The sequence below is a fragment of the Catharus ustulatus genome, chromosome 4 (assembly GCF_009819885.2).
Source record: "Catharus ustulatus isolate bCatUst1 chromosome 4, bCatUst1.pri.v2, whole genome shotgun sequence".
Lineage (NCBI taxonomy): Eukaryota > Metazoa > Chordata > Aves > Passeriformes > Turdidae > Catharus > Catharus ustulatus.
The window spans coordinates 55,280,393-55,307,152 of NC_046224.1; the positions used below are offsets into that span (position 1 = coordinate 55,280,393).

At 37.4% G+C, this 26,760-nt stretch overlaps 2 protein-coding genes across 3 annotated transcripts; one reads left to right on the top strand and one right to left on the bottom strand.

The window, feature by feature from the left end:
• Positions 1 to 1,520: 1,520 nt before the first annotated feature.
• Positions 1,521 to 15,013, bottom strand: IRAK4 (interleukin 1 receptor associated kinase 4). Its single transcript, XM_033058981.2, has 12 exons — positions 14,862 to 15,013; positions 14,481 to 14,650; positions 13,281 to 13,426; positions 12,767 to 12,964; positions 11,878 to 12,038; positions 11,163 to 11,227; positions 10,799 to 10,913; positions 8,691 to 8,800; positions 5,614 to 5,797; positions 4,803 to 4,865; positions 3,098 to 3,256; positions 1,521 to 2,973 (listed from the first exon to the last, which is right to left on the bottom strand). The coding sequence occupies exons 2-12, from the start codon at positions 14,639 to 14,641 to the stop codon at positions 2,941 to 2,943; spliced, it is 1,395 nt and encodes a 464-aa protein (XP_032914872.1). The 5' UTR covers positions 14,642 to 14,650; positions 14,862 to 15,013; the 3' UTR covers positions 1,521 to 2,940.
• An 89-nt stretch (positions 15,014 to 15,102) lies between these two features.
• PUS7L (pseudouridine synthase 7 like) lies at positions 15,103 to 26,553 on the top strand. Of its 2 annotated transcripts, none has more exons than XM_033058979.2 (8): positions 15,103 to 16,270; positions 16,939 to 17,098; positions 18,019 to 18,214; positions 19,904 to 20,002; positions 21,454 to 21,535; positions 22,818 to 23,095; positions 24,779 to 24,832; positions 25,392 to 26,553. In XM_033058979.2, exons 1-8 carry the CDS (start codon positions 15,103 to 15,105, stop codon positions 25,713 to 25,715), a joined length of 2,361 nt encoding a protein of 786 aa, XP_032914870.1. In that variant the 3' UTR covers positions 25,716 to 26,553. The 2 variants fall into 2 exon arrangements, with proteins under 2 accessions (XP_032914870.1, XP_032914871.1); XM_033058980.2 differs by having other exon boundaries at positions 16,169 to 16,270; positions 16,953 to 17,098.
• The last annotated feature ends 207 nt before the right edge of the window (positions 26,554 to 26,760 follow it).

Consider the following 26,760-nt stretch of genomic DNA (forward strand, 5'->3'; position numbering starts at 1 on the left):
AGCAATTTTATTTGCCTTTTGGTCAGTGGGTGGTAAATAAACTCCCAGCTGGAACACCCAAATATAAAGATTTCCCATTTCAGTAATACAAATTGCTATGTCTGGTGTGTTGGCTCAGAAGGCAACTGGACAAACTGATCAAAATTTATAATAGAATCTTAGTAACTTAAGGAATACTGTACACCCTTTCCAAAATTACTGAGTTGCTGACTGTACAAAGCCATTGTATTCCAATGAAGTATCTCCAGATACTGGTCCTGTTTTCGCTTTTGTTCCTCAGCAGCCCCTTATGGTTCATCCCAGCCCAAGGGCTATGCAGATACCTCTGCTCTGGCTCCAACCAGCTATTCTGTTACTCCTGCTGTGGCCAAGGGCAGAACTGTTGTCCTTCCCATGATGTTCTTCCAAAAAGGCAATTCTCTTTGGATCATTATTATCTGCTTTCATCTTGCTATTGCTTTCTAATTGTGGAATTGCAGTAAATTGCTCTTGCTATTTTTCATTTACCCATCCTTCCCTGGGTGACTAAATTGCTTTATGCTGCAGTTCTTAAATCCTTAAGATGCAAAATTTGGCTCTTTCCCCGAGCAGAGTGATCCTCTGTTGCCCTCCATGGCCCCTTCCCTGCTGAGACAGGATGTAGGCCAGCCAGATTAGCCCTATCTCTGCTCCACATGTAGCTTTCTTCACCCACCAGGAACTGTACTGGATTTCTCTCAGCTCCAGTTCTATGAAACCACATCATCCCATTACAAATATCTTAAATGACTCAAGTTACTGATCTGTGTCCTAAAAAGTCTTATTATAGTAAACAACACAAAAAAGTATGTAAAAGTTAATGCTTTTGCAGTGAACAAAAGAAACTCAAGTCAGCTACTATTACCCTCTGTTAGTGTGTAGAGATGTTGACCTTATGGTATGAAGACCTCAAAATAAAATCTGGAGTGGGAAAGGGAAGTTCCTTCTCCTTGCCCTCTGCATATTTTTTTTAAAAAAAGTTGCTACATAAGTTACGTAGTTTTACCTAGTTGACCCCTCATATTCTCATTCAAAAGAAGTTCAAATTTATTTTTTTTTAACTGTATGAAAGGGTAGCTAACACGCTTCATTTTCAGTGAGGAAGTAAAAATTACTGCCAAACCCTCACTGCTGAGAGCAGCACTGCAAACAGTAATGGTCTAGTATGACAGAGCAAGAACTCCCATGCTTGTAGCTGAGACTCTCCTCACACTGAAGAATATCACAGTTGGTGTATGAACAAGAATGTTCTACCATACCAGAGGTGAACAGAGCTGTCCAGGGAGTTGCTACAGTAAACACGCTTCTGGACAAAGCTATAGATACAGTGCAGCTCCAGGAAATAGTAAAAAGCAGATGTGATCTTCACATAACAGCTGGAGATGCTTAAATTGAAGAATAGCTTCAGCAGATTTTATTCTAATTTTTACAGCAGCTTTTTTCTCCAGATTCAGAGCTGTATAGCTTTATTCCACACAGTGAGGTTTAATAGCAGAAAGAAGTAATAATGCAGAGTTTTTATTTATGTTAACAGTTTTTTTACAATTTGTACTAAAAAGCTAGAAGCCATTAGGTAGATTTTTTTTCTAAATTAAGCTAGCAGTTTGAAAAGGCAATACAGAATGAGTTAATAGCCAGAAATCTAATGATATCATTACATTAGAAATCACATGCTTCCTCCAACAAGATCTATAGTCCTGAAAGAAGTCACACATAATCACAGAATTTCAAAATTAACTGTAGGCCAGACTATGTTCCTATCCCTAAGCTATTAAGAAAGTTCATGAGGTGCAAAATGAGTTTATCTGAAAATAACATCTTTCATTTACAATGGTAATATGTTCATACTTAGTCCAAAGTATCTGGAATCTTACTAGTCTTACTTTCATTCCATATTTAGTCTGCTTTGATCTGTCAATGTTTCTATTTTAAAAAGCTTTCAATTTATACTTTTAGAAGTGTATTTTTGTATTTAGTTAATATACATACATATGTATATTAAAAATAGCTTAATTATTTGACTAAGTAAAATGCAGAATTGGTCTTCACATCTGACCCCTTTAAGAAAAGCAACCATTTGTATTTATAATTCATATGGAATCCTCTCCTAAAGTACTAAAAATACTCCATCCTCCTAAAATAATCAAAGTAGCTAAGAGTCTTCCTGTGAATAAAAATTAAACGATTTGTCATCACAGAGTTCACTGTAAGAAAGCATTTGCAAGTGGAAATGCTTCTGCACAGCAAGATAACTATTTTGTTTGGTGATCCTTGAAATGAAAAACCAGCCTAGGAACTGTCGCAGCATTTATTTGACTAAAACTAACACCAAGAAGACTTTTTGATAATAATCACATTCATTAACAGTACCAAACCATTCACACTAATATGAACTCAAGCTAAAATATTAAGTAGAAGCTTGTTTTAAATGGATAATATTATTGTCATTTCTCAAAAAGACATTAAGTCTTTTTATATTATTAATATACATATGTAAGTATTTTTATATTATTAATATAACCATTATAGCTATTAAATGGTTTTGTGTTCAACAGATGAAGGTCTAGTACACCTGATCAAGAAAGCAATTTGCAGAAAGAACATTCTGCCTAGTTACAGCAGTCATACTAGATATTTGGAAATAAAAATAATCAAATAGATTATAATATCGAAATGCATTTTAAAACCTGCAGGAGAAGATGCTGTACCAGCACAGCAATTTGTTAGTACAAGAAACGCTTTTCTCATGTTAAGGGCCCAGTGACTAAGGATGTGTGTAAGAGCTGCTGATAGACCAACAGCTCACCTTACATGTGTCCAGAAAGTTCTGGAAAGCAGAGCCACTTGCACTAAATACTAATTAAATAACTGGTACTGGTGTCTCCATTACAGAAACACTGGTGTATCAGAAGAAACACATTATCAAGTTTTTATCTCTTGGAGCTGCTGTTGGACCTGGAAAAGAACAGACAAATATAAGTTAACTGATACTGCAACCATAGGCAGGGAAGACACACAAACATACAGACACACATATATGCTCACCCAAAATAAGCCTTTTTTCTGAAAGACTACATACCATCTTAATGTCTGGCCTTCTGCTCTTTTTGTCATTCAGACACCGATCAGCAATCGCATACATTTTATGAATTGAAGGTACATCCCAGTCACTCATCTTTCCATCAACATAGTCCTCAATAGTTGCTTCCTCATCCTCAATTTCATCTTTTATACTTAACTACAAGAAAATTTTAACCAACGAGTAGATAACATAAGTATCTGAACAGCATGCGAGAGTGTAAATGAACTATAAATTTTTGTTAATTTATTATTTATTTTTATTCTCTATAATTTTAACTACCAGAACATCATAAAGCAAATTTCTTTAAGCTGTATCATACAGATTTAACCTTCTCAATTCAAGGCTCAATTTTCTAGTAATGTTTCTTTTGTAAGAGAAGAGGCACAATCAACAAAGTATCCTAATAACCCAGAAATATGCCAGCTTAAGTTGGTATAATTTTTTTAACCACTTTTATAAACAAATGTCTGCCTGTAAACTAAACTTCTGGCTCTAGTCTCAGTGGCTGCAGTATCCCGCTGGAAACTTTATTCAGAAATCAAATTTTAAGTCTGACTGGTTTAGTCCAAAAGTCCTCAGTTCCAACACACTTGAAATGGGTTATCTGTAATCACACATATTGTTTGAGGAAGCAATAAATGAATAAATAAGAGGCAGTGAGTAGAGGCAGATCTTCTGCCTTCCTCTATGAGTCAGTCTGAAATTGCTAACATTCAACCACCTCAAAATTTTCCTCTCAAGCTAAGGATGCCATATGGTCTTACACTGACCATTCTCTTTATGGTCCCAAACATACATTACAAAGGTAAACTGTACCAGTCATATTCCTAATTAAATCCTATCTCTGAAAATGCCCACTTTAAAGAACCTGAATTCTACAAAGTGTTTACATAATAATTATTCTGCTACTCCAGAAGACACAGTTTAGAAGGACAAAAAAAAAAAAATCTATTAATACTACACTGGTATTCCTGAAGATTTGGAAGAAACTGATTTATACTGTTCCAAACAGTATGCAACACAAATCAATCCAGACCTCAATGCTATTTCATACTTAAAGAATAAATTAGTTTTTATGTAAAAAGTATTCTAGGAAAATCTTGCATGAAGTAGTTCAGAACTTAGTTTTAAGATATGTGAAAGGCCAAATTATGAAGTCTTGTAAGGTTTTGTAATTCAAGAGAGCAAATTCTGAGAAATTAGCTTCCTAATTAATAGACTGAATTACTAACTGAATAGTAAAGAAAATTCAACCCACCTCTCACTCTGCAAAAAAGCCCTTAAATTTCAAACTTCACTAAGGTTAAAAGCGTAAAGTACTTGCATATTGTTAGCAAAGCTGAAGAAGATGGAAATTGATACAGAATCATAAAGAAACAAGAGAGATGAATAGTTCAGAATGTTTCAGGGGATGAGGAATTATCAGGGAGTTAATAGAGTACAATGGTATTACAATAAGAAGTACCAAAACAAAGAATTCAGTATCAGATTAAATGATGACCTTGAGGGCTGAACAAATCTACCAGCCAAGAGATAAAAGTTTCAGCCTCACCTCTAAGACAAATATTGACAAAAGAGCTGTTTTCACAACTTCATATTTTGATGAGTAATTTGATTGTTTCAAAACCTGTTAACTGTCTATGATTTCATACAAAGTGATCCTGGAGCAGTAGGAGGAAAGAAGAAAGCATGAAGAACATACCAGCAACTGTGGCTCCCGGTTTTCATCTACTGGAGGAAGACCCGTTATTATTTCTAGTAGGACCTAGAAGGAGGAAAATGAGAAGAGAAAATGAAGCACAGAATAACCTTAACTTATGTATGATTCGCAAAAAGGAGCATGACCTCCAGCCTGTCAACAAATACACTCAGGATCTGTGTTTGTCCAGAGATTGCCTATACAATTCCTAGTTTTTGTTCCTACCTTTATTTTCATTAACTGTTATTAGCAGTGTGGCTTACAAATTTCAGCACAAGTTATTCTCACCCTACATGTTGTTCCTTCACAGCAAGATTGAAGGATTTTCAAACTATTCAGACGTAGTGTTGGGCCTACCTTCCCATGAAGCCAAATGCTGTGAAGGAAGTGGTCAATAGTGAGTAGGGTCTTGGATCTATTCAGAATGGATACATTTTTCTTCCAAATATTAAGCTCATGCCTTTTTGTACTCAGCTCTAAGGCAAATCCAATATGGACAAACAATAATTTTGGACCATTTTCTTAAATTTTTTTTCAGCCCGAGTTACACTTGTGCAATACCATGCAAGCAAAAACAATGTTCTACACCACTTCGAATCACATTTAGCAAGAACTCAGAATATTATTTTACTCTGGTCTTCCACATAGCAAATCAACATCTCACATGATTTTAACACAGTCAAAGTTTAGAAACACTATCTTAAGAAAAAGAAAATTTATAGACCGGAGTAATCATTTAATTTCAGATACTCTTGATTTTGTGTGCTTTTATCTTACGAAAGAAGTCATATACTGTTTTCCACATTCCACTTACTACTCCAAAACTGAAGATATCGGATTTAGGTGTAATCTCTCCTCGCAGAGCTTCAGGTGCCATATAGGCTGCTGTTCCAACAATTCTTTCAGTCATGATTGTCTGTGTGAATGTTACAGATGCTCTTGCAAGGCCAAAGTCAGAAATTTTGGGTACATATGTATCAGTTAATAAGATATTTGCACTGGTGGAGACAGGAGGGAAAGGAAAAAAAAACAAAAAAGAAAAAAGAATTTTCCAAACAGTATAGAAAACAGGTCTTATGACAGACTAGTAATCCTTTAGTAACAAAATGCAAACTGCTATTTTGACTGTCTTGAAAGCTAAGATATTTACATATTATTCATAAAACAAGTTACGTAAATTTAGTTTTGTTGGAAATTGCTCAATTTCAAAATTCAGTCCTCCAAATAAATAAATAATTAAATGTGAGATCCATCCATGTTTTTTCTTGTGTGCATGCATGCATTAAAAACAAACAAACAAAAACACAAGGAAAAAAACTAGACACTCCCCTTACCCCCAAACCTTAGAAATTTTCTTATAAGAGACCAATTATGTTACATTCATAATTTGGCTTTAAGAGGGACAAGAGAGAATATTTAGCTCTGATCAACTTCTACTGGACCACAGGTTAATTCTTCTAGTCTAAATCTCTGCTCAGAACTAACAAAAGCAGTTTTTTTAATACCTATTATCCATGACAAATTCATATGCCAAATGAGTAAGAATACTCTTATTTTTGTCTGGAAATGTAACTAGAAAACTTATTACTTCTAGAATGTTGTACGTGCCATGTTTTCCCTCGACCTCTGGCTTTTACTTTCTTTAAAAAAAGCAACCCTGACAATGAGGCTCATCTCAAAGTCCTTAACACTTTCCTAAAATACTCAGTGGGATAAATTACAGCAAGAATCTACTGGATTTTAAACTTGTACCACTTAGAACCATTTTAAAATAACTTGATTTATTATTTATGAAATCCTCATTTTCTGATCCCTTTCATGGAACTGCAAGAAAGCCACACGGCCTGATACAACACATAACACTTACTAGAAAGTTATTTTTCTAACTTCTTTTTGTTCACAAAACCTGAACAAAATTAACAGAGCTGTAAGTTACAATGGATCACTTGATGTTAGAACTGCTGTAAATAATGCTAGATATATGACCACTACAAAAGGCCAAACACTTGTCAAGGCATCATCCGCCAGCTGGTCTCCTGTTTAAAGCTCAATTTCTCAAAGGAGAACAAGATCACAACTTCATAAATCTCAGCTTCTTATCAACTTCAGTCAAGTTCAAAGAGTGGTCTGGTTTTTTTGTGTATACCACAAAGAGCACAACAAATGGAAGTTTTACTGCAACTTTCAAGCTTTGAAAGAAAACGGAACTATTTCCTGGGCATAACCAATCCAAAAAACTATGAACAACTGCAAGAACACCCATTAAATCATGTCCCCTCTAGACTAGAGAAGCTGTTCTAGTGCCTGTGTGTTCATGAATGGTCTCTATAGCCAAATGAAGACTGAAGTTAATCTTCTTAGATGTCTCTTCATCTGAGTGTTATCTGGGAGTGGCAGCACTATTAATAATACCAATCAAATCTATTGAACTATTCACACAACAAGTTGCAAAATGTTATCCAAACAAAAAACCCCAAAACCCAATTCTCTAATATGATCAACTCACAGCAGTTAGAAGGGTAGAGGCAGTGCAAGATAAAGAAGTGCATCTCTTCCAGTCATTACACTTCTCCAGAGGCTTAAGCAGGGAAGAAAGAAGAAACAAACTGTCAAAGCAGCAAGCACATACATGAGGCAGCTGAAGCAAAAGCTTGTTCCCCACAAGCTGAAAGGTCACAAAACTAAAGTTGCCTGTATTTAGCAGGTGCCAGAAGCCAGAAAGCTACTGAAACATTCATCTGTTGGTGTTCCAAATTGGTCAGTTGCTCCTTCTTAACCCTCAGAAGGAGTAACACATTTAGGGCTTTTCTTCAAAGATTTGGGCTGCTTTTTAAAAACACCAATACAGTAAACTGTAGCAGGAAAGGGAAACAAACAACACCACGACTACCAGAAAAAGCCAACCAAACTCTACAATAAAACTCTCACCTATTCTGAGTTCTGATATCCATAAGAAAAAGCTCTGGTATAACGAACAATGAACATTCACTATCACTGAAGAACCCTGAACTTCATGAACCGGACTGAACTAATTTTAATGTATTCATAAAAAATACGAGTTAATCAAAGGAGACACAAAGACGCATTCCAGGAAAAGGAAAAAAAAGTGTGGTTTATGTGAAAAATTCCCTATTTGAAGATTAATTGTTCTTCAACAGCAGATGTTAAAGAACAGACCTTTGTGTGTTCTCATGGCACTCAAATAACTATTTGAAAGTAACAGATTATGATACAAATTACAATTTACATATTACATTTATAACACAAATTACAATTACAATGCAAAATCCCACAGCTGGGAAGCTGTCCAGCAGCTGAGGGAGCCAGCAGAAAAGGAGCCTCAGGGAATACCTTATCACTCCCTACAATTGTCTGACAGGAGGCTGGAGCCAGCTGGGAGTCTCGTCTCCCAGGCAGCAAGCAATGGGACAAGGAGAAATAGCCTCAATTTGTGCTACGGGAGGTTTCAATTAGGTGTCAGGAAAAATTTCTTCACCAAGTGAAGCAGTGAAAGAGGCTGCCCAGGAGAGTGGTGGAGTCACCAGCCCTGGAGATATTTAAAAGACATGTATACGAGGCTGCCTGGGGACATGGTTTAGCAGCAGACATGGCAGAGCTGGGTTTACGGTTGGACCTGATAATCTTAAAGGTCTTTTCCACCCTAAGCAAGTCTATGGTTCTAGCCCCATCATTATCTTTAGAAGTCTGTACTGGTCATGTCCTTGTGGCACAGACAAGATTGTGCTGATGTCACTTGCAGAAGATTGTGCCCTTCACTGAAGTAATGCTTTTTGCAGTTTGTTCTCTCTAAAATTACTTTAACAGGGTAAAGATGAAAAAAAGAAAAATTAAAAAGTGAAAACGCAGCCAGCAATAGTCAACAGCTTTTACCTTTTGATATCTCTGTGAATATGATTATTTTCATGCAAAAAGTTGATGCCATTTGCTGTACCTTGAATGATTTTACACCTCATATTCCAAGGAATTGGTGGAGTTTCATCCTTGATTAAGAAGAGAGAAAGGCAGGTAAAAATCTGAAAAATATATATACGCTCACATAATCCAAAACAAACATATAAAACCTCCACAACCCAAAAGTGACTTCTTGCTATGGTTTTTCTTTGTTGTTTTCAAGTAGATGATTAAAAACACTACCAGCATACATTTCTTAATTGACTTGGGAAGAAATACATGCCTTTGTCACATTACATTCTTTCCCTGCATTTTGCCTTAGATTAAGTTGCCAGTTGCAAAAATGTTCTTTGACTCTGACCCTCCAAGGCCAGCTGCTCTGCAAAGATCTATCTGTATCTACTGCAACTCCCGCTTTGTACCAGCACTGATAACAGAGACTTCAGCCCGAAGGAAATAATTCAAAGCAATCCACAGCTTTTACTAACAACAAGAAGTGAATCTTCCAAGGTTCTTGGATTTCTTGAGAGTTTAGCTTTATTCATTCTACTAACTAAACTTCAGAAATAAGGACACCTACATTTCAAATACAGTTCTTAATCTTGTCAGTGGCCAAGGGAAGTAGATTACAGTATCTCACCATTCTACCACCTCTCTTGCCTGCTCAACATCCAGACAGATGACACAAGCAAGAGTCCGTGAATCAAATACATTCAGTGAAGTCACAAAATGAAGTTATCAGCAAGAACATATATTCAAGTAAGTACATTACCCATCTGTCTGATCTTATTAGAAAAAGATTCTTTCTAATTTACAGATTCTGATTTAGATTCCATGATTTATGTCATGAGTTTGTCTCTTCCTTGACTCAGTTATTTCTCCTTTAGCTTTCAATTATCCCCAATCTTTTAAGCTCACTTGATGATAATGGCCAGTTACACAGATGAACATTTTCATACATGTCCTTGTTAAGCACCGCTCATTTCTACAGATAAACTTGCACTGTCCTTAGGTAAGACTTAGTCTCTCTTCTGCACTGATTCAGCTAGAAAAACAAAATAATTGCACATGTAGCAGTGTATGCAAGCAAGTGAATCAATCTAAACTGAGACAGCAGTGCTAACAGAGAGACTAACTTTCCTCAAACACTGCTATTCATTCTCATCGTACCGCTTCTTTCCTACTGGAGCAAAGTATTTATGCAGCCCTACAAAAGAAATGTTTCCCGGTGAAAATTAATTTTTTTTTTCACCAAGTATTATTTTATCAGACTGATCAGTTTCCTAATCAAGATCTTTCTCCAACTAATAGATGCTTGAACCACTATAACCAGAGGATCAGTGTGAAAAAAAAAGCAAACCAAGCATTTTAGGTCTGGGGACATGGGTGGCTGCAAGTAGCACCAATTTAAAATGTTCACCAGATTACAATCTCAGATGCTGCAGTTGCTTAGTATTAAGAAGATTTTTTTTAATTCCTTCAACAAATTAACACAGACACAAATCTACTACCTTAAGTCTGGCATACTATTGGACTGTGTGTCTTTGATACACAGAGTTGCCTCACCCAACAACTTATTATATACTTAAGGCCACGGCTAGAAGATACACCATTTGATTACATCAGAAGCATTTACATAAAATAATAATTTTTAAAAATTAAATTCACATTTACTTAGGTACTTCAGCAGACTATGAGCATTGTATTATAACCCCTATCATGAGGACAATGAACAAAGGTCAATTTCATATTGTAGAATCTTAGGAGCCAGCAGAGAACATGCCAACATCAGAACTGGGAACAAGACTGCAGCACCCTCTGCACTGCCTCACACAGGCATAGTCAGTCCTTACTTCTGTGATGCTTGAGGTACCAGTACATGACATAGATTAAAGTCAAATCAGGCTGACAATACAATCTAAAATGTTTGTGTAAAATCTTACTGGAAGAGTAGTTGTTATTAGAGAACAGGAAGAAAGTAGTAAAACATCATCTGGCCATCACAGTTCAGTTGCATTTGAAAGACATTCCACAGATTGTATATGTTAGCAAAGTAAGGCAACAGGAAGCTAGAAGATTTCACTTACCAGACAAGCAAGTCTGTCAAGCAATGAGCCGTTGGGCATGTATTCATACACCAGACATGGCTGGGCACCATCACTTGAGAAACCAAGTAATTCTACTAAATTTTCATGCTTACATCTATAGCAAAAAAAAAAAAAAAAAAAAATTGTTCACATGTGCTCTGAAAAACTCTCAACATCTGAGGAAAACACAAGGTAGAGGGAACTTGATTCCAAATGACTTTTTTCACCTCTAGTGCACAAAGCCAGGTTTGTGTGATGATGCTTTAAAACAAACAAAATGTGATTGTGCTGTAGAAGAAACATTTTCAGTTAACATGTAAATTGTTATGTTAGAAAGGCAAAAATTGTGTAATGATGTACTCACTTTGCCATTATGTTTATTTCTTGCTCAAACTGCTGTTTCAAGTCCTGAACACTAACATCGACCATCTATAAAAAGTAGTATTTGACATTAACGCCATTGGTTCATAACAAAATGCAAAGTTGTTAATTTAAAAAAATTTAAAAAGAATTGTAAGCTTTTCTTAGTTAACTTTTCATAATAGACCTTCAACTAAGTTAAACAGCCAAGTACCGGAACATGACTTTAAATTCCTTGGAACGCTGTTTAACTGGATAAATGGATCCGGTTTCAGCAGTCAAAAACCCACTCCATTCACTGCAGTTACCCCCTAATAGCAACTAACTAAAAAACTCAATATTCACACAAAACAATTAGCTTGAGAATCTCAGCCATCCTAATCTGAAATGGAAAACCTCCTTAGGACCCCTTCTCTTCTGGCACTTCTTGAGGGTGAGGGGAAAACAACTGGGAAAGCTTTCTGCTCTTCCCAACAACTAGCTTAATCCCACAAAGGAGAGCTACAGAGAAGGCAGGAATTAGCTCCTGTGACTTCGCTGACTCACAACACTGATACATTTTTAAGGACTAAGGATACATTTCTTAATCCAGTTAATGTGTAACAAGGTGACAATACTTTTTGAAATGTATCATTCAACACTTTTCACAATAAGCAAGATTAAAAAGTCTATCCTATAAAATACAGTCATTAAAATGAAAAATTCCCAGGACAACTTACAGCAACAAGCTTCTTGACAGCCACGTTTTTGCCATTGATGTAGCCTTTGAACACAATGCCAAAGCCACCTTCTCCCAGTTTATTACCTCCAGCTGATTCTGGTCGGGCATCAAAATTATTTGTGATGCTTTCCAATTCACGAAACAAAAAACTCTGGAAATCTGAAAGACATTGACATTTAGCACAAAACTACATTTTCACTCAAGGAACAAAGTTTTCTGTTTCAGCTCTCTTAAAACAAAAACTTGCTACCACACAAAACCTGACAGTGGAGCCCTACTTCCAGCTCTATGATGAAGATGTAAGAAAAACAAAAAGAAGGCAGATTAATATATATAATTACCTATGCATAACTTTCTTCACAACTAGCACCACAGCACGCATCTGATTGTATTTTTGATTCATACTTGTAATACAGACAGTAGAAATTAAATGTGTAGCAGATCCCATTGCCTTGTACATAAAAATACACTGAGGTTACATCATGTTTCTGGCAGCAACCAGAAAGTGGACATTTAGGAAGGAATAGACTAACCACACACTTTCCTAAAATGCCTTCTTTAGTCATCTTTTCTTCAGAATTCTTAGTAATTTCTGACATACAAAATCTAGTTTTAAAGCATGAGATGCTGAACAGTCTATAAAATAAATATTGGAAAAGGGCAACAGGATTATGGGTGGCAAAAAGGAAATTGCAATTTAATTAACAGTCAACTCTTCCCTCATAGAGGGTGACTTATTGGCAAGTTGCAAGATGATGTTTCCCACAGATGCACCATGATAGGAATAGAGTCATCACTCTCATGCATGGCTATGATTTATTTCACATGGGGTGAAGGACAGATCAGCAAAAATAAAAGCACTGAATTCTACCAAAATAAATGTCTACCTGTGTTACTGGACTGTGAGCAGCTGTTTTCTTCACTTGAGTAAGAAGAATCTGAATGCTGTTTCACAGTACTCTGAGATAAAAAAGGCCTTACAGATGCCACTTCTTTTTCCTGTACAGGTAGTTGTTTCTCATGTATAGGCAAGGTTTCCTGTGAAGAAAGAGGTAATGTAACTTCTTGTGGCATCCTTACAGCTTCTGAAAAGGGAATTTAGAAAAAGTGTTAACTACATTAGGAACCAGAGAATAAGTGATACTAATGCTAGTATTTTTGAGAATTAGGAGACACTTAAGTATCACCAGATTACATTCTGCCACCATGTGTAAACTTCAGCACTCTTAGTGAAATTTGAAACTCTTATTTAAACTGTTATTACAAGTGATAGAAAGTGGAAAATATATTCACTTTGGATTATTTTAACCTAATCTTTTCTGATTATCATGTTAGTATGAAGCTCTCTAGCATCTTAGAAAACTGAGAACACAGTACAAAATGTCCAAGAGTAATTGTTACCTGGAAGCAAAAGGCTTGCTGGTGCTAGGAACTGATTCCTGATCAGAAGATCCACAAGATCAGCAACAGTACAGTTTGTGGTTCCCCAGTCATAAAGCAATTCACATGTGGGGCTCTTTCCCATTTGCACCAATGCCTCAAATCTCCTTAAAAGGTAAATTAAGACCAAATTAAGACCAAAAAAAGGGAAAAACTACATCAAGAAGCATAAAGGGAAAGAGACAAAAGGCAAATGACACAAAAAAATCCACATCTAAAAAAATCTGAAGGCACTGCAAAGATCACAAATTTTCTGAAAACACAACCAAAAAAACCTGAACACATTCAAAATCGGGTGGGAAACATGCAAAAAATGGGGAAAACTACAGGAGATACACATATACATGGCTTCAGCTGTTTGTCAAGGATCCATAATATATTGACACCTTGGACTAACAGAAAAGAGAATGTCAGTCAGAGACAGAGAGTAAGTCAGACCCAGATCAAATGGCAAAAATAATTTGCAAATGTTTTGCATGCATTTAGCATTCACACTCCATTTTGAATATTTTGAGATGGGCATCAAGAAGAAAAAGAGATTCTGTATTCTGACTGATTTAATACTGTTACTGAAAGGAAAACAAAGATTTAATACTACTATTACCAGAAAAGACTGGAAACTCAAGATGATACATACAGCATCAGTCAGAAACAATGTCAGTCTTTGAAAGAATTTCAACAAGGATTCTACAAACCCTTCAAGCAATGAGGCGCTTATAAAATATTGTGAGCATTACTTCTCAAGTAAACTTGTTAGTTTTAAGCCTCGGGCTCCCACATTTGTTGGGCATTTTCTTGGAAACAGTGCATTAAGAATTACGGTCCAGTTGTCCCTTGGGCACAATAACATCAATGTCCACAAGCCTTTAGGGTACAGAAGATTATGCAGCCCGTGCTGTATTACTAAAAATGCCTGTGTCTGTAGCTCTAATTAATCCTAATTTCTTTAGTCAATTTTCTGAGGCTTGCTTAAAAACTGAACTGCAGAACAATTAGGAGTAATTACCTTACGTTCCCTAAGGAAACGGGACTGTAAGACACAAGTGCCCAGCGGCGCACAAAGTTACAAGTTACAGTAACGGGATGGAAAACGGGATTAACAAAGTATTTATATTGAACAGGTAATGCACAAGTTTGCGATACGGAACTTTAATGTAGTACCTTATATGCACTTGGCTGTATCTGCTTTCACCGGACGCGTTGGTTATATCCACCGCAAGTTTCTTCCACCCTTCCTGCGGGTCGATGAACTCTGCCAGCCGCCTCACGAGCCTGTAGCTCAGGCAGCGGACGTACGTGGAATCCGTCACGGGCTCGCCCATCCTCTGCTCCTGGTGGGACACAGGGTTACCCGCGCGGCTCGCCGGGAAGCGGCCGCCCAGCGAGGGGCCACAGCCGCGCCCCGGCCCGACGGGGCCGCCCCTTGCCCACCACTCCCGGCTGGAAGCGCCTCCCGCAGCCGGCAGCGGGCCCCACCCGGAGCCCCCTCACGCCTCACCGTCGCTTCCCGGCCCGCGCGCCCCGCTTCCCATGGCGCGTTACCTGTGAGCCGCTTCCCCTCCTCCGTCAGAGCTTCCCTTTTAAGGGGGCAGAGCCCAGCCCCCGATGCCAATGACGTCACCGGACACAGCGGAAGTGCTCTCCCACCTGGCCCTCCCATAGGCGGCCTAAAGGAGCCCCGCCCCCGGCACGCCCCATGCCCGGCCGCGAGGAGGGGAGCTCGGTGCCTTTTTGTGTTTCCCCCCGGCCCTGGGGAACTTGGTAACGTCCTTGGGTCCCTTTGATGGGAGCACGGGGAGGAGGCCGTGGCGCCCCCTGGCGGCAGATTCCGGGAGCGCGGGCTCCCGCTTCTCTGTGCCTGTTCCTGCCTCGTTCCCTGCTCGCGTCCCTGCATCCAGCTATCCATCCATTCATCTGTTCATCCATCCCTGCCTGCCTACCTGCTCCCTCCCCGCCCTTTTGTGGAGCCGTTGATTCTATTCCGCCCCTCCCTTTTTCCTCCCGGCCCGCTGCAGGCGCGGCGGGCCTGGCCGGGGCCGGGCAGGCCGCAGCCATGCTGCCCTCCTTCACTTACCTGACGGCGCACACCGGCTTCCGCGGCACTATCAAAAACTCTCCGAGGGACTTCGTCGTGACAGAGCTCGCGGTGCCCGGACTCCTCCTCAGGGACCCCCGCGCTGACCTGCTGCGGAAGAGCAGCGAAGCGCCGCCGGCACGGAGCAGCCCGTGCCCGCGGGAGCCCAAGAAGCGGAGGACGGAGCCCCCCGGGCCGGGTGTCCCTGTGTTTCCCCGGGACGCTGCGCCCGGGCCCCGGGGGCGCGGCCCGAGCCGGGCGGGAGGCGGCGGTGCTGCACCCCCTGACAAAAGTGAGCGTGAGGGAGATCCCGAGCTGCAGTCCGGCCTCGGGGAAGTCCCTGTGTTGGAGTCCTTACTCGGCAAGGCCGTGAGCGAGCTGCTCCACAAATTTGCCGCTGATCTGAAGGATGCGTGGGGCTTGGAGAACAGCGCTGATGCTGGCACTCGGGAGTTCTCACTAGGACCTAGGCTGGACAAGAAAATTCGAGCTGATTTGCACAGTGCTGTTAGGCAGAAATTCCCCTTTCTAGTCACTGTTACAAAAGACAATGAAATGATTGTAAAAGGAAATCCCGATTACAGAGAACTTTGTCAATTAGTGACTGAAAAGGAAACAAGTGATTTCTTTAAATTTTTAGATGCGAAGCTAGAAAATTCTACGTTTTCCTTTCAGCCTGATGGAAACAAGGAGCACAGAAAAATAGTTCACCACTTTATCAACAGAAAGTTTGGAAAGCTTTTAGAAACAAAATCTTTTACTGTGACAGATCTCAATGATCAGCCAAATATGTCAATAATGGTACGATTTCGAGAAAAATGTTGGTCCAGAAAACGACCTGCTGGTGGTTTTCAGGAGAAGCAAGATGTTTATACAGGTAAATACTACATTTTTAAATGAAGATGGCATATATAAGTCTTTCTGTAGAAGACTGAAACTCAGGATCTTTTTTATATGACACATAGGCCTGCTCGACCCATTGTTTATGTTGAAATAAATAATTATCCATGCAGTAATGTTACTTCCATGGAGAATGGAATGGGGGAACCAAGGTACTGCAGCAATTTGACATCAACTGCTCACTGATAGTGGTTACGGTTCTTTTGATTGTAGCCATTAACTAACTCTTAATCAGCACTCCCAGGGTGATAGCTTTCCCTTGAAAGCAATTGTGGGGTTTTAGGAGGTGCTTTTAGATACTGAAGAAGTTAGTAAGGTCAAATTTGACTTATGATCTCTCGTTTATTAAAGCAATTATAGAGAATGTTTCCTGCAATACATCCATGCATGTCTATTGCATTTTATGAGGTAATATTTTTAAAGGCATCAGGATTTTTTGGTTGGTCTGAGTTTTGTGTACTATTTTTATTTGTTTTCCTTCTGTGCTGTAAAAGTCGCATTTGCTTTAGTTTTGTGGGGCAGGAGGACAGTTTCTTTGCAGTTTCCATGCTGTTACAGTTTGAGGGGAAGAGCCTGCCCATCTGTCATGGCAGGGCACTGAAACATAAAGGTAAGTTCCTAATAATTCTGAGATGATTGTTTCAGCTTTCACCCTTCAGAAAGAAAACCTAGAAACGCTGGAAGCAATCGGCTTGTTGGCAGCTGAGCTTGATGTTCTTCCTTCAGACTTCAGTTACACTGGCATCAAAGATAAGAAGGCTATAACTTTGCAGCCTATGGTTGTGAAGAAGGTGACTCCTGAGAGGTACTAAAAATTGGGGTACAAGCAGTTTAGCACCTAGTTTTTGGTGTTAATAAGTATCAGCATGGTACAGATCTCTTGAAATGTTCTTACTGATGTGTCTTCCCCTTGCCTATATAGAATACAGTGGAAATGGCTTTAATCTTTTTTGGATTTAGGGAATATGTGACTTAGCACTCATGTCAATGGTAAAACTCCACTACAAACTGGACTGTAACACCAGTTGTCCAAGAGAAAATTAGCAAAACTTTGCATTAGTGTTTAAATGATGAAGAAAAACACACAGCAGGATAAATAAATATTTTTTATAAATAAACAGTTTATGAAGTTATTAAAATATTGTTTCAAATTCGAGCTCTTATGCTGAAATTTTCCTTTAATTTGAATGACTCTTATTTACACATAAGAGCAAATAGATTGAGTGGATATTTTGAAGGGTATATATTTGAATTGTCAGCTGTGTTTCCAATTACAAGCATGTGTGAGCACATTTGTTTTTGTTAAGGCTGACTGATAAAGAGCAATTGTGTTTTGGAGCCTGCTAGGGTACATTACCTTTTCTTTTCCTTTCTGTTTAATGAAGAACATTAAGGAGTGAAGAATAAAAAAAGTACTAGTTTTTCAGTAAAAAAGATTTAAAAATCAATGCAGTTACTCTTAGAAAGTTTGATGAATTGCTTCATTCCAGCATGTGTCATAAAAATGCCAATGAAGCAAATATTTAAAAAGTATTTATAGATTATAACTAAATTTTAAAACTTCTATCTCTGCATTTTATTTGGTTTTCTTATAATAATTTTTCACAAACTCTCTTAATTTTTGGAGAGTTTTTAATATCAGTGCAAAGGTGAAAAAGACATTCATTGCAAGTTGTATAGCTTTAGTAGAGGATAGTTCATAATTTTTCCCAATTATTTATTCAGGTTGAAAGAAATTGGAAACAAAATGGAAAAAAAGGGTATGACAATATACAACATCCGTCCAGCATACCAGCACCTCAGACTTGGTCAGCTGAAGGGCAATCACTTTGACATAGTTGTGAGAGATCTCCAACACCACAGTCATGACTCTTCTGCAGATTTGAAGGAGAGAATATCTGAAGCAATGGAAAGTGTTGCAGTAAGAAAAACTCATGGTTACTGATAATGAACAGTTTTAAATCTTTGCTGTTATAAAAAGTACTTTTAAGGAAAATGCTTGTAATAGCACAATAATGGCAATATTTTCCAAGTTCGGTGCTTTTTGCAGTTTTATGTTTTTCCTGCATTTCTTAGGGAATCATGAGTAAAATTGCCTTCCAAGAAGAGACTACAAGTGAATCAATTCTGTGTTACAGACTGGAGACCCCAGGGTGGTGCAGCAAAAGACAAGGGGAATTCAGTAACAAATGAGTATGGATATAGGAGCCCTTGCTGCACAGAGCTGAGGCCAGCCAAAGTGATGGGTCTCACTGTGGCAGATGCAGGGGGGAAAAATGTACTTACACATCCATATAATGAGTGTGTGATACCTGTATATACACACACATGCTCAGTGCACATGACAGCTGGTTGCCTCTTTTGGCCCTGTGAGGAGCATGCATGGTTGGCTTGGATGAAAACCTTTAATGGTATGAATGTATGTGGAATGTCCATCTCCGAGAAGGAAGATTCCCCTGAAATGCAGTGGATTTTGATTCTGTTTTCCTTAGTCCCTGAAGGAAACTACCATCATCAGACATTCTTAAACCACTAAGAAAAATAAAAAGCAAATAATGGAAGGGAAAAAATGTAGATTTTTTTTATAGTATTGATTTTCTTGCCCTATCTTTTGAAGCAGTAACTGTAATATAAATTGCTTTAAGAGGATTAATCCAGGAATAAAGTCTTGAATGAAAACTCCCCAGTGTGCAAATGCAAAATACATTGCATGTATTTTAGAAATTAATTTTATTGAGAGCAGCATTCAGCTGGTACTATAATGCTTTATTCGCTCCATCTGACTTGTTTTATTTTGCTGTTTGGAAAATGAACACAAATTCATATGATTGTGTGTCTTGCTTTTCAGATTTACTTTACTGGTCAGAAGAGGAATGACAAAACGGATATGTATTAATCCAAAATATGCATTTTTCATCCTCTGTGAAAGCAAAATTGTGTATTGGACCTATAGATGTCCAAAGCAAGATTATAAAATTTATAAACTTATAAAATTATAACTATTTGAAAAACAAATATATATTTGGTTTTGTATTCCGTGTATACTTACTATTTTCTAGAAAAGGGTGTTCTCCTTGGGGTCACATGACTGTGATTTTACTTCTCACATGTGATCTAGAACTCATCAGGAGATTTAAAATCCGAATTAGCAGAAGCGTTCACTTTTGACCTTTATATTGCAATAACAACAGAAATTGTCTCATGTGAAAAAGATTAGTGTTTTTAAGAAAAAATGTCCAGAGGTTACTGTTCATTAGCTGTGCTGCATTTGCTTGAGTAGAGATTCCATAATGTGACACATTTAAAAAGCTTAATTACTTTGACTTGACCTATAGCTGAAATAATAATTATTTCTATATAGTTAATTATTTTGTTTCTTTTTAATGATGTGAAGACAATGGTAGAACTTGATAAAAGACATCTTTTTAGATGTCTTTTTAGTGCCAAAATATTGTAATGAGTGACGAGTTTTGCTTTTGTTTCCTGTATCTTCTGATTCCGATTTTATCCATTTTGGATGTAAATATAGATGTATGTGTGTTGTTGCCTGGTCTTATTAATCATACCCAGTACGTTCATACATGTAACATACTTACTTTTTTCATTCTAGACAAAAGGTTTTGTGAATTACTACGGACCTCAGCGATTTGGACAAGGACAAATTGTTCAGACAGATCAAATAGGATTGGCTTTACTGAATGAAAAAATGGTATTTCCATTTTGTAATCTGAGTGCTTACTGTCGAGAGAATTTCATATTAATGTTGCAATATCTAGCACTGGAGTTGACCTCAGTGAACAATTCCATTTGTGAGATAAATCCATCTGTGTGCTGGAAGCGATTGCTAGATCAGTTTTGATACCAGCATAAGCATGAAGATAATCATACTGAAATGAAAACCTTTTTTTTAAACAGCAAGTGAAGCTTTAAATAGTCCTGGGGTGATAGTTATGTCTGTGATTGGAATGTGATTGGGATTGTCATCATGCCACTTGGCAGGAAAGTGATTGCATTCCATACAGGGTTTGAACACTGAAAAGAAGCAGTCTTCCTACTGTGTGTATTCATGGTCCTGATTGCCTCTGAACTGTAACTTCTTTATCCTGCTGGGGGTCTGTTTACTTCTTAAAAATGTCACATAAGTTCATAAGAAAGGATTTGCTTTTTCAATACTGTAGTAAGTTATCTACTGTATAGAAGAAATTGCTGCTTTCCATTATTCCTTGACTGCTTCCCCAAACTCTCAGTTCTGAGCTTATTAAGTAACAATAAGATAAGAGTAACGTACTTTTCAGTGTATATGTATAGTGTTTGGCACAGGTAAAAGACTAATCAGACACTGCAAAGTCAAAAGGATCCTTCTAATCTTGTTTTGATTCTGAGAAAAATCAGGAAAACTTATCTTTCAAATATAAGAATCAAGATTTGAGGACAGCCCATGAAAGTTGCTGTTGATGTATCCGACATCAGATAGCAGTTAGACCAGGTGCCAATCCCTGAGGAGTAATGATTTAAATCCTTAGTTTTAACTTAGTTATTTTAATTTAAAATAGGTAGGAACTACTATTTATATTAAAAATGTGCCAGTATGTGCTTGTGCAGTCCAATACAGAGGAGGACAAGAGTCAGGTGTCACAAGTTGGTAGAAGTGTTAGGAAATACAGCAACTCCTCTGATATTACAAGTAGCAGAGATTACTGTAGTGTTTTCCTTGACACAGTGTCATCTAATCTAACACAGATAAGTATTAAAAGACAAAATAAAAAATAGTTGTCCCTCTGTATGAGATTATGGAAAGTGTTTAGTCTAAATTTTACATGAAGCACACAGGATGGAAGGAAGGAGCTTTCCTGTTCAGGATAGAATGATGACAATTTCAAATGGAGAAGTTTGAACTGGATGACCAAGAAAGTGGTTTCTCACAGAGCTTTGAAAATTGGTTTACATTTTCTGGGTGACTAAAACCTCTTTCTAATCTGAGAAGGGACACAATACATTGTTCATAGAATCTCCTGTGAAAAGGAGAATTTAACTTTGATACTAAAGAACTGATGCAGTTTTGACAGCTTGCAGAATATGTTAAGACAGAATTGGATGCCTGATTACCTGTTTAGCTTACAAATAGTCATATTTAACTGAAAAAAAAATTATTCTTTTAAGGTGAAAGCTGTGAAATTATTTTTCACACCCGAAGATACTGATGATCCTGTAAACAATGCCAAAAGATACTTTCTTCAAACTGGTATGTCCACTTAAATTGTCCATATATTTATGCAGAGTTGATATTGTGAGGTAATAATGTGTTGCTGCACTGGGAGGTACTTTTTATTTTCCTACTGCTTTATGCCACTTATACTTCATTCTGTGAAACTCGATAGATGTGCAAAATAGTGGAAAATGAATGTACTGCAGCTGCAAAAAATGTAGAAGTAAATGCTGTGTATCATAATGCTGAAAGAGACTAAGATTTATGAGAGGGGAGTTCTGGCCTCCTTCCATCTGTCTGCTTTTGGATCATGAACTTCTCTCTAGTGAGGGAAATATACAGGAATGTGGCACCCAACTCATACGCAGCACTTAACACATTTACTTTCTTTCTTGAACTGAAATCAACAAAATAGCTCAAAGGCAGGAGTGTGCTGAGTGCTCTACCATATTTATTGTTTTTATCATTCAGCTGAACTTTATCGCCAATTTGAAGTTGCTCCCAACTTCAAATGTATTTTTCTTTTCAAATATTCCACATTAGCCTGCTTATCATTGTAGATTGACATACCAACTATGATATGCAGCTATAGAAAACAAAGATATGTTTGGTTTCTCAAAAAATTATAAGATGAATGATTCTGTTCTGTACATGGCTTTATGATGCATGGAAAAACATTGATTGTTGATGTAGAACCTGAAAGCAGCTGCTGGGCTTTTCCTGAAAGCAGATGTAGAAGTCTGTGCAAAAGGCTTTGTCAGGTAATAATTTTTAATATGAAAAAAAAAAACCACCATAAAATTTTAAATATATATAAATTATATAATGTGGTAAAAATGTGACTAAATGCATTTTCATTTTGGTTAAGGGTTAGACTTCCCTGAAACCAGTGTATTTTTTTGCCTTTAAAATGAAGACATGGTTTTTACCTGCTGTGAAATACATCTTCTGAAATGAGAGATTTAATGTTCTTTTATAGCTTCATTTTTACTTTCAGTTACCTGGTTCAATAAAAACCCCTTTGGGTGATAAAGTAAGTTTCTAATAAAAAGAAATTGTTCAAACTAGACTGAATAACTGAATGACTGCTAGTTTAATTTATACTCTATGAGACAGAATAAAATTCATGGGTCTGTGTTGATAGGCATACAAGATGAAATTAGTCTAAAATGACACATTGAAGGAAAGGAAATAGTCAAAGCATGGAGACATTAGACTGACACCTTTTTTCCCTATTTGATTATTATTATGTTTTAAAATGTCAGGTAATACTTGAATAATCAGGGATTACTGACATGGTTATTTTTCTTTATTTCAGAAGATGCAAAGGGCACACTTGTGATGCTGCCAGAATTTAAAGTAAGAGAGAAGATGTTGCTACGAGCTTTAAATCGCTATGGTGTTAATCATGAAGGTTGTACCAAAGGATGGCTCAACATTCCTCACTCCTTGCGCATATTCTATGTCCATGCTTATTGCAGTAAAATTTGGAATGAAGCAGCATCATACAGGTTGAAAACATACGGCTCAAAAGTGGTTGAGGGTGATCTTGTCTTCTTGGAAGAAAATGATGAAAGCGTTTCCCTGAATGACAAGGTGAGTCTTCTTGTAAAGTAGTTCTTGTAAAAAGTAAACAACAACAATAAATTCTGAAAAACTTAATGCACTTGAATACATAAGCAGACATGCTCTAATGCCTTTATTTTGGTTCATTCATTTAATATTTGTGACAAAGTTAAAAACCATGATACAGGATGTTTTTTGTTTCACCATAAATAGACCTAAGAACTAGACGTATAATTAGCGGCTTTAATCTGTTTTGGCTGTTCATGTTGTTCAAGTGAGAGGAAGGAACAGAAGGTCAGAAATTATACATGTGAAAATTTTGTCTCCATGATATTTAATACTCTTCTTAGGATCTGACTGGGGAAAAACTTCAGAGTGGACTCTGGGTGTGCCCATGTTACCAGTCAGTGCAGTTCTGAGTCTTGCACTCCACATCAGACCTTTCCTATATACAATGCTGAGTGTCAGTCCAGGGTGAAAGATGACCTCAGGCTATACTGACAATCTCATTGCAGCTACAGAGGCAAAACATGTTTAGCACAATTTTACTGGTGCTGGATCTAAACTGGTAGCAACTGTTCAAAAAATGCAGCAGTATTTTGGTAAAGTAGTAAAGGGCAAGGGAGTGCTTCTCCTTGCCCATAGCTCAGCCTGGGAGCTATGAATGGAGCCATAGGTGAGTGTGTGAGGAGAATCTGGCAGTGGGGTGTCTGGTCCCAGGTTTTGACATGCTGAAGTCCATTCTGAAGTGCTCTCTTCTTTTAGGGTTAGCATACCTTATTGTGAAGACAGTTGCCAAGTAGCAAGTGGTAGGACAAGAGGAAATAGCCTCAAGTTATGCTAGAAAAATTTAGATTGTGTATTAGAAAATATCCTTCACCAAAAGAGTTATCAAGCACTGGAACAGGCTGCACAGAGAAGTAGTTGGCACACCATCCCTGGAGGTATGTGATGAGGATTTAGTGGTGGACTTGGCAATGTTAGGTTTGCAGCTGGACTCAACCTTTTCCAACCTAGATGATTCTATGATTCTTTCTCCTGATGAGATAAATCATAAACTGTGCAGTGTTTTACTAGAAAACAAACAGGTGTGTGCAGAGGCAGAATGTAATTAATTTGTTTTGGGTGAACCTCTTACAAATTGGAAGGCAAGAGCATTTGAAAGGTTACCTTCAGTCCCTTATGGAGTGGCTTGTGTTTCAATTGAGAGTTTTCTTCACCATTATTTTCAAGAGTAAATGTTAATGAAACAATTAGATCAAATAAAATGAAAAGCAAATATGTTAAATTCAGTGTTGAATTACTGAGTTTTATAGATATATAAAATAGATATTTTAGATAATATAGATATAAAATAGATAATACAGATATTTTTTAGATATAGTCCTTCTTAATATTAGATATTTTTCTTGGTGTTTTTACTTTTGCTGATGTAGCACAAGATGGCATTGACTTTAACTTCAGACTCAAAGAATAATAGTGGTTGCTAGCATCAGTAAATGTTTAATGCAATGTCATCTATCAGTAAACTGGTTAATTTAAATTAAGCCTATCTTAAGATTTTTTCATACCTGAGTTTATTGCCCCAGCAGTAGTCATATAACCTTAATATTTTTTACAAGTTTGTGAGTACAGTGCATAATTCCTAAAATAGAGCTTATGGTTTTACTTTTTAAAAGGTTGGTGTTATTTTCTTCTTAAATGTCTTGTCAGGTTCATGTAGTCACTGCTTCAGAAGAATCAGCTAACAAATATTCTATATACCAAGTAAGTCTGTATGAAAAATTCTGGCTTGTTGATCTTTCTATTTGATTGAAATGTTTTGTTTTAAGTAATGTGATTAATTTAACTGGTGCAGTCTTCATCCCTGCCAGAATGCTCATTGAACAAAACACATATTAACTTATTTCCATTCTCATAACAAATTTACTTGGTAGTGGAAATAAATACAGTATCATTTGCAGTATGGGAATATTTATCCTGAAGCTGACACTTCAGTAAAGATTTCAGTTTACTGGGAAAAACTTTCAAAAGCAGTTGGTGTTCTAATTTTTTGAAGCTTTCAGAGTGTAGTTTTGAAGTCTTGCATGGCAACTGAATATATGGCAACTGCTGTATGCTGCTTCATTTTAGGAAGCCTGATACACTGGTTATTTTTTCTGCATTCAATATACCTGCCATGCACAGCTTCATTTCACAAGAGAATCTGCTGGCTTACTATTTCAGGCCCCAAAACACAAGGTTTAAACATATTTTAAATGATCACACTTATTTAGAGGGAAATGGATGAGCATTACCTCAAATATGTTTGTTTTTTTCTTTGAAGGTGGTTCTTCCAATGGTGGGACATAGTATCAAGTATCCCAGTAATAAAGTTGGACAATGGTACCATGAAAGACTTTCTAAGGATGAGCTGGAGTTGTGCAAATTCAGAGTGTCTCCGTTACAGCTGAATATACCTGGGTGCTACAGACTCATTTTGAAAAATGTTCAGAATCTCTCATATTTTTTGGAAAGTAGTGAAAAAGAGATCAAAATTGAGGACAACCATCAGAATGATTTAAAATTCTCTCTTCATATATCATTCGACCTTGATCCTTCATGTTACGCAACAGTCTGTCTGAGAGAAATAATGAAATGTGATTTTTAAGATTCTGCGTAATGGAAGACAACAAGAATATTGTACAATGTTGGTACTTTACATTTAATGCTGAGAATATTAGGGAGAATAACAGGTTCAAGTCATGAGCAGGAAAAATTTGTGGACTGAGATTCATACAGATAAGGAAAGACATTACCAAAATTCTTTGGAATATTTCAAAATCATTCCAAACTCTAAATGCATTGAATGCATTGGAGTAAAACTGTTACACCAGGCAGGTAGAACAGAACTTAAAGAAATCATGGGCAGCCAGCATGAATTTCCTGTTTGCATAGCCATCTGGCTTGCAAAGTCAAGTTCTGAAAAAGTATTTGCATCAAACAAATGTATCTTGTAATACATTGTATTTTTAAAAAATGTTTTATTCTAAATGCTATTCAAGCAATAATGTTTCAAGTTTACAGCCTAAAGGTTTCTAACTGAAAAGTTGTACTGAGGTATCCTAAATATTTTGTTTCGTCATGTTCAGGCACTTAGTGGTAAAAGTTAAAAGTCTTGAGTCAACAGTGACAAGTTGTCAGTTGCTTTATCAGACATTTGATGAATGCCCCAAATTAAGTTAATGCTGATGATTTCAGGATTCAGTAGTGCATAGCTGGGAGTACCTATTTCAGTAAGCTCTTCAAGATCAGGCAAGTACTTGGTATCACTGAAAAATTTATAATGAAACCAAAACTATGTAACATTTTTTACCAGATGCAGATTCTACTCTGTTACTGTCAAGCAACAAAAAATACTAACCAACTTTGGAAAAAAAAAAACGATTTGTTTTTTTTATTATGTAAAAAGGAGGCAGTTAACTGTGATAAAATGAGCTTATACCTTGTCTGTTTGCCACTGTGTACCACAGTATTTGTGAAACCAAGTTAGGGCATTGTGGTTTGGATGGGTGGTCAACCAGATAGGTGAAAATGTGGTGTAATGATGAGGCTCAGAGAGAAGGGGTTAAGGGGTGATACCCCTCCCTGGAATGAGTGTCACTGGCATGTCTTCTGGGCCCCATCCTGCTTCGTGTCTTTGTCAGTGGCTAGGG

Coding starts and splice junctions, on each gene's coding strand:
- IRAK4 (XM_033058981.2), bottom strand. CDS start 14,641: ATGGGCGAGCCCGTGACGGATTCCACGTACGTCCGCTGCCTGAGCTAC. Junction 8,801..10,798: donor TTGACAGACTTGCTTGTCTG/GTAAGTGAAATC, acceptor TTCTTAATCAAG/GATGAAACTCCACCAATTCC. Junction 3,257..4,802: donor ACCGGGAGCCACAGTTGCTG/GTATGTTCTTCA, acceptor ATTTTCTTGTAG/TTAAGTATAAAAGATGAAAT.
- PUS7L (XM_033058979.2), top strand. CDS start 15,103: ATGGGAGCACGGGGAGGAGGCCGTGGCGCCCCCTGGCGGCAGATTCCG. Junction 17,099..18,018: donor AAGAAGGTGACTCCTGAGAG/GTACTAAAAATT, acceptor TTATTTATTCAG/GTTGAAAGAAATTGGAAACA. Junction 18,215..19,903: donor AAGCAATGGAAAGTGTTGCA/GTAAGAAAAACT, acceptor TTTTCATTCTAG/ACAAAAGGTTTTGTGAATTA.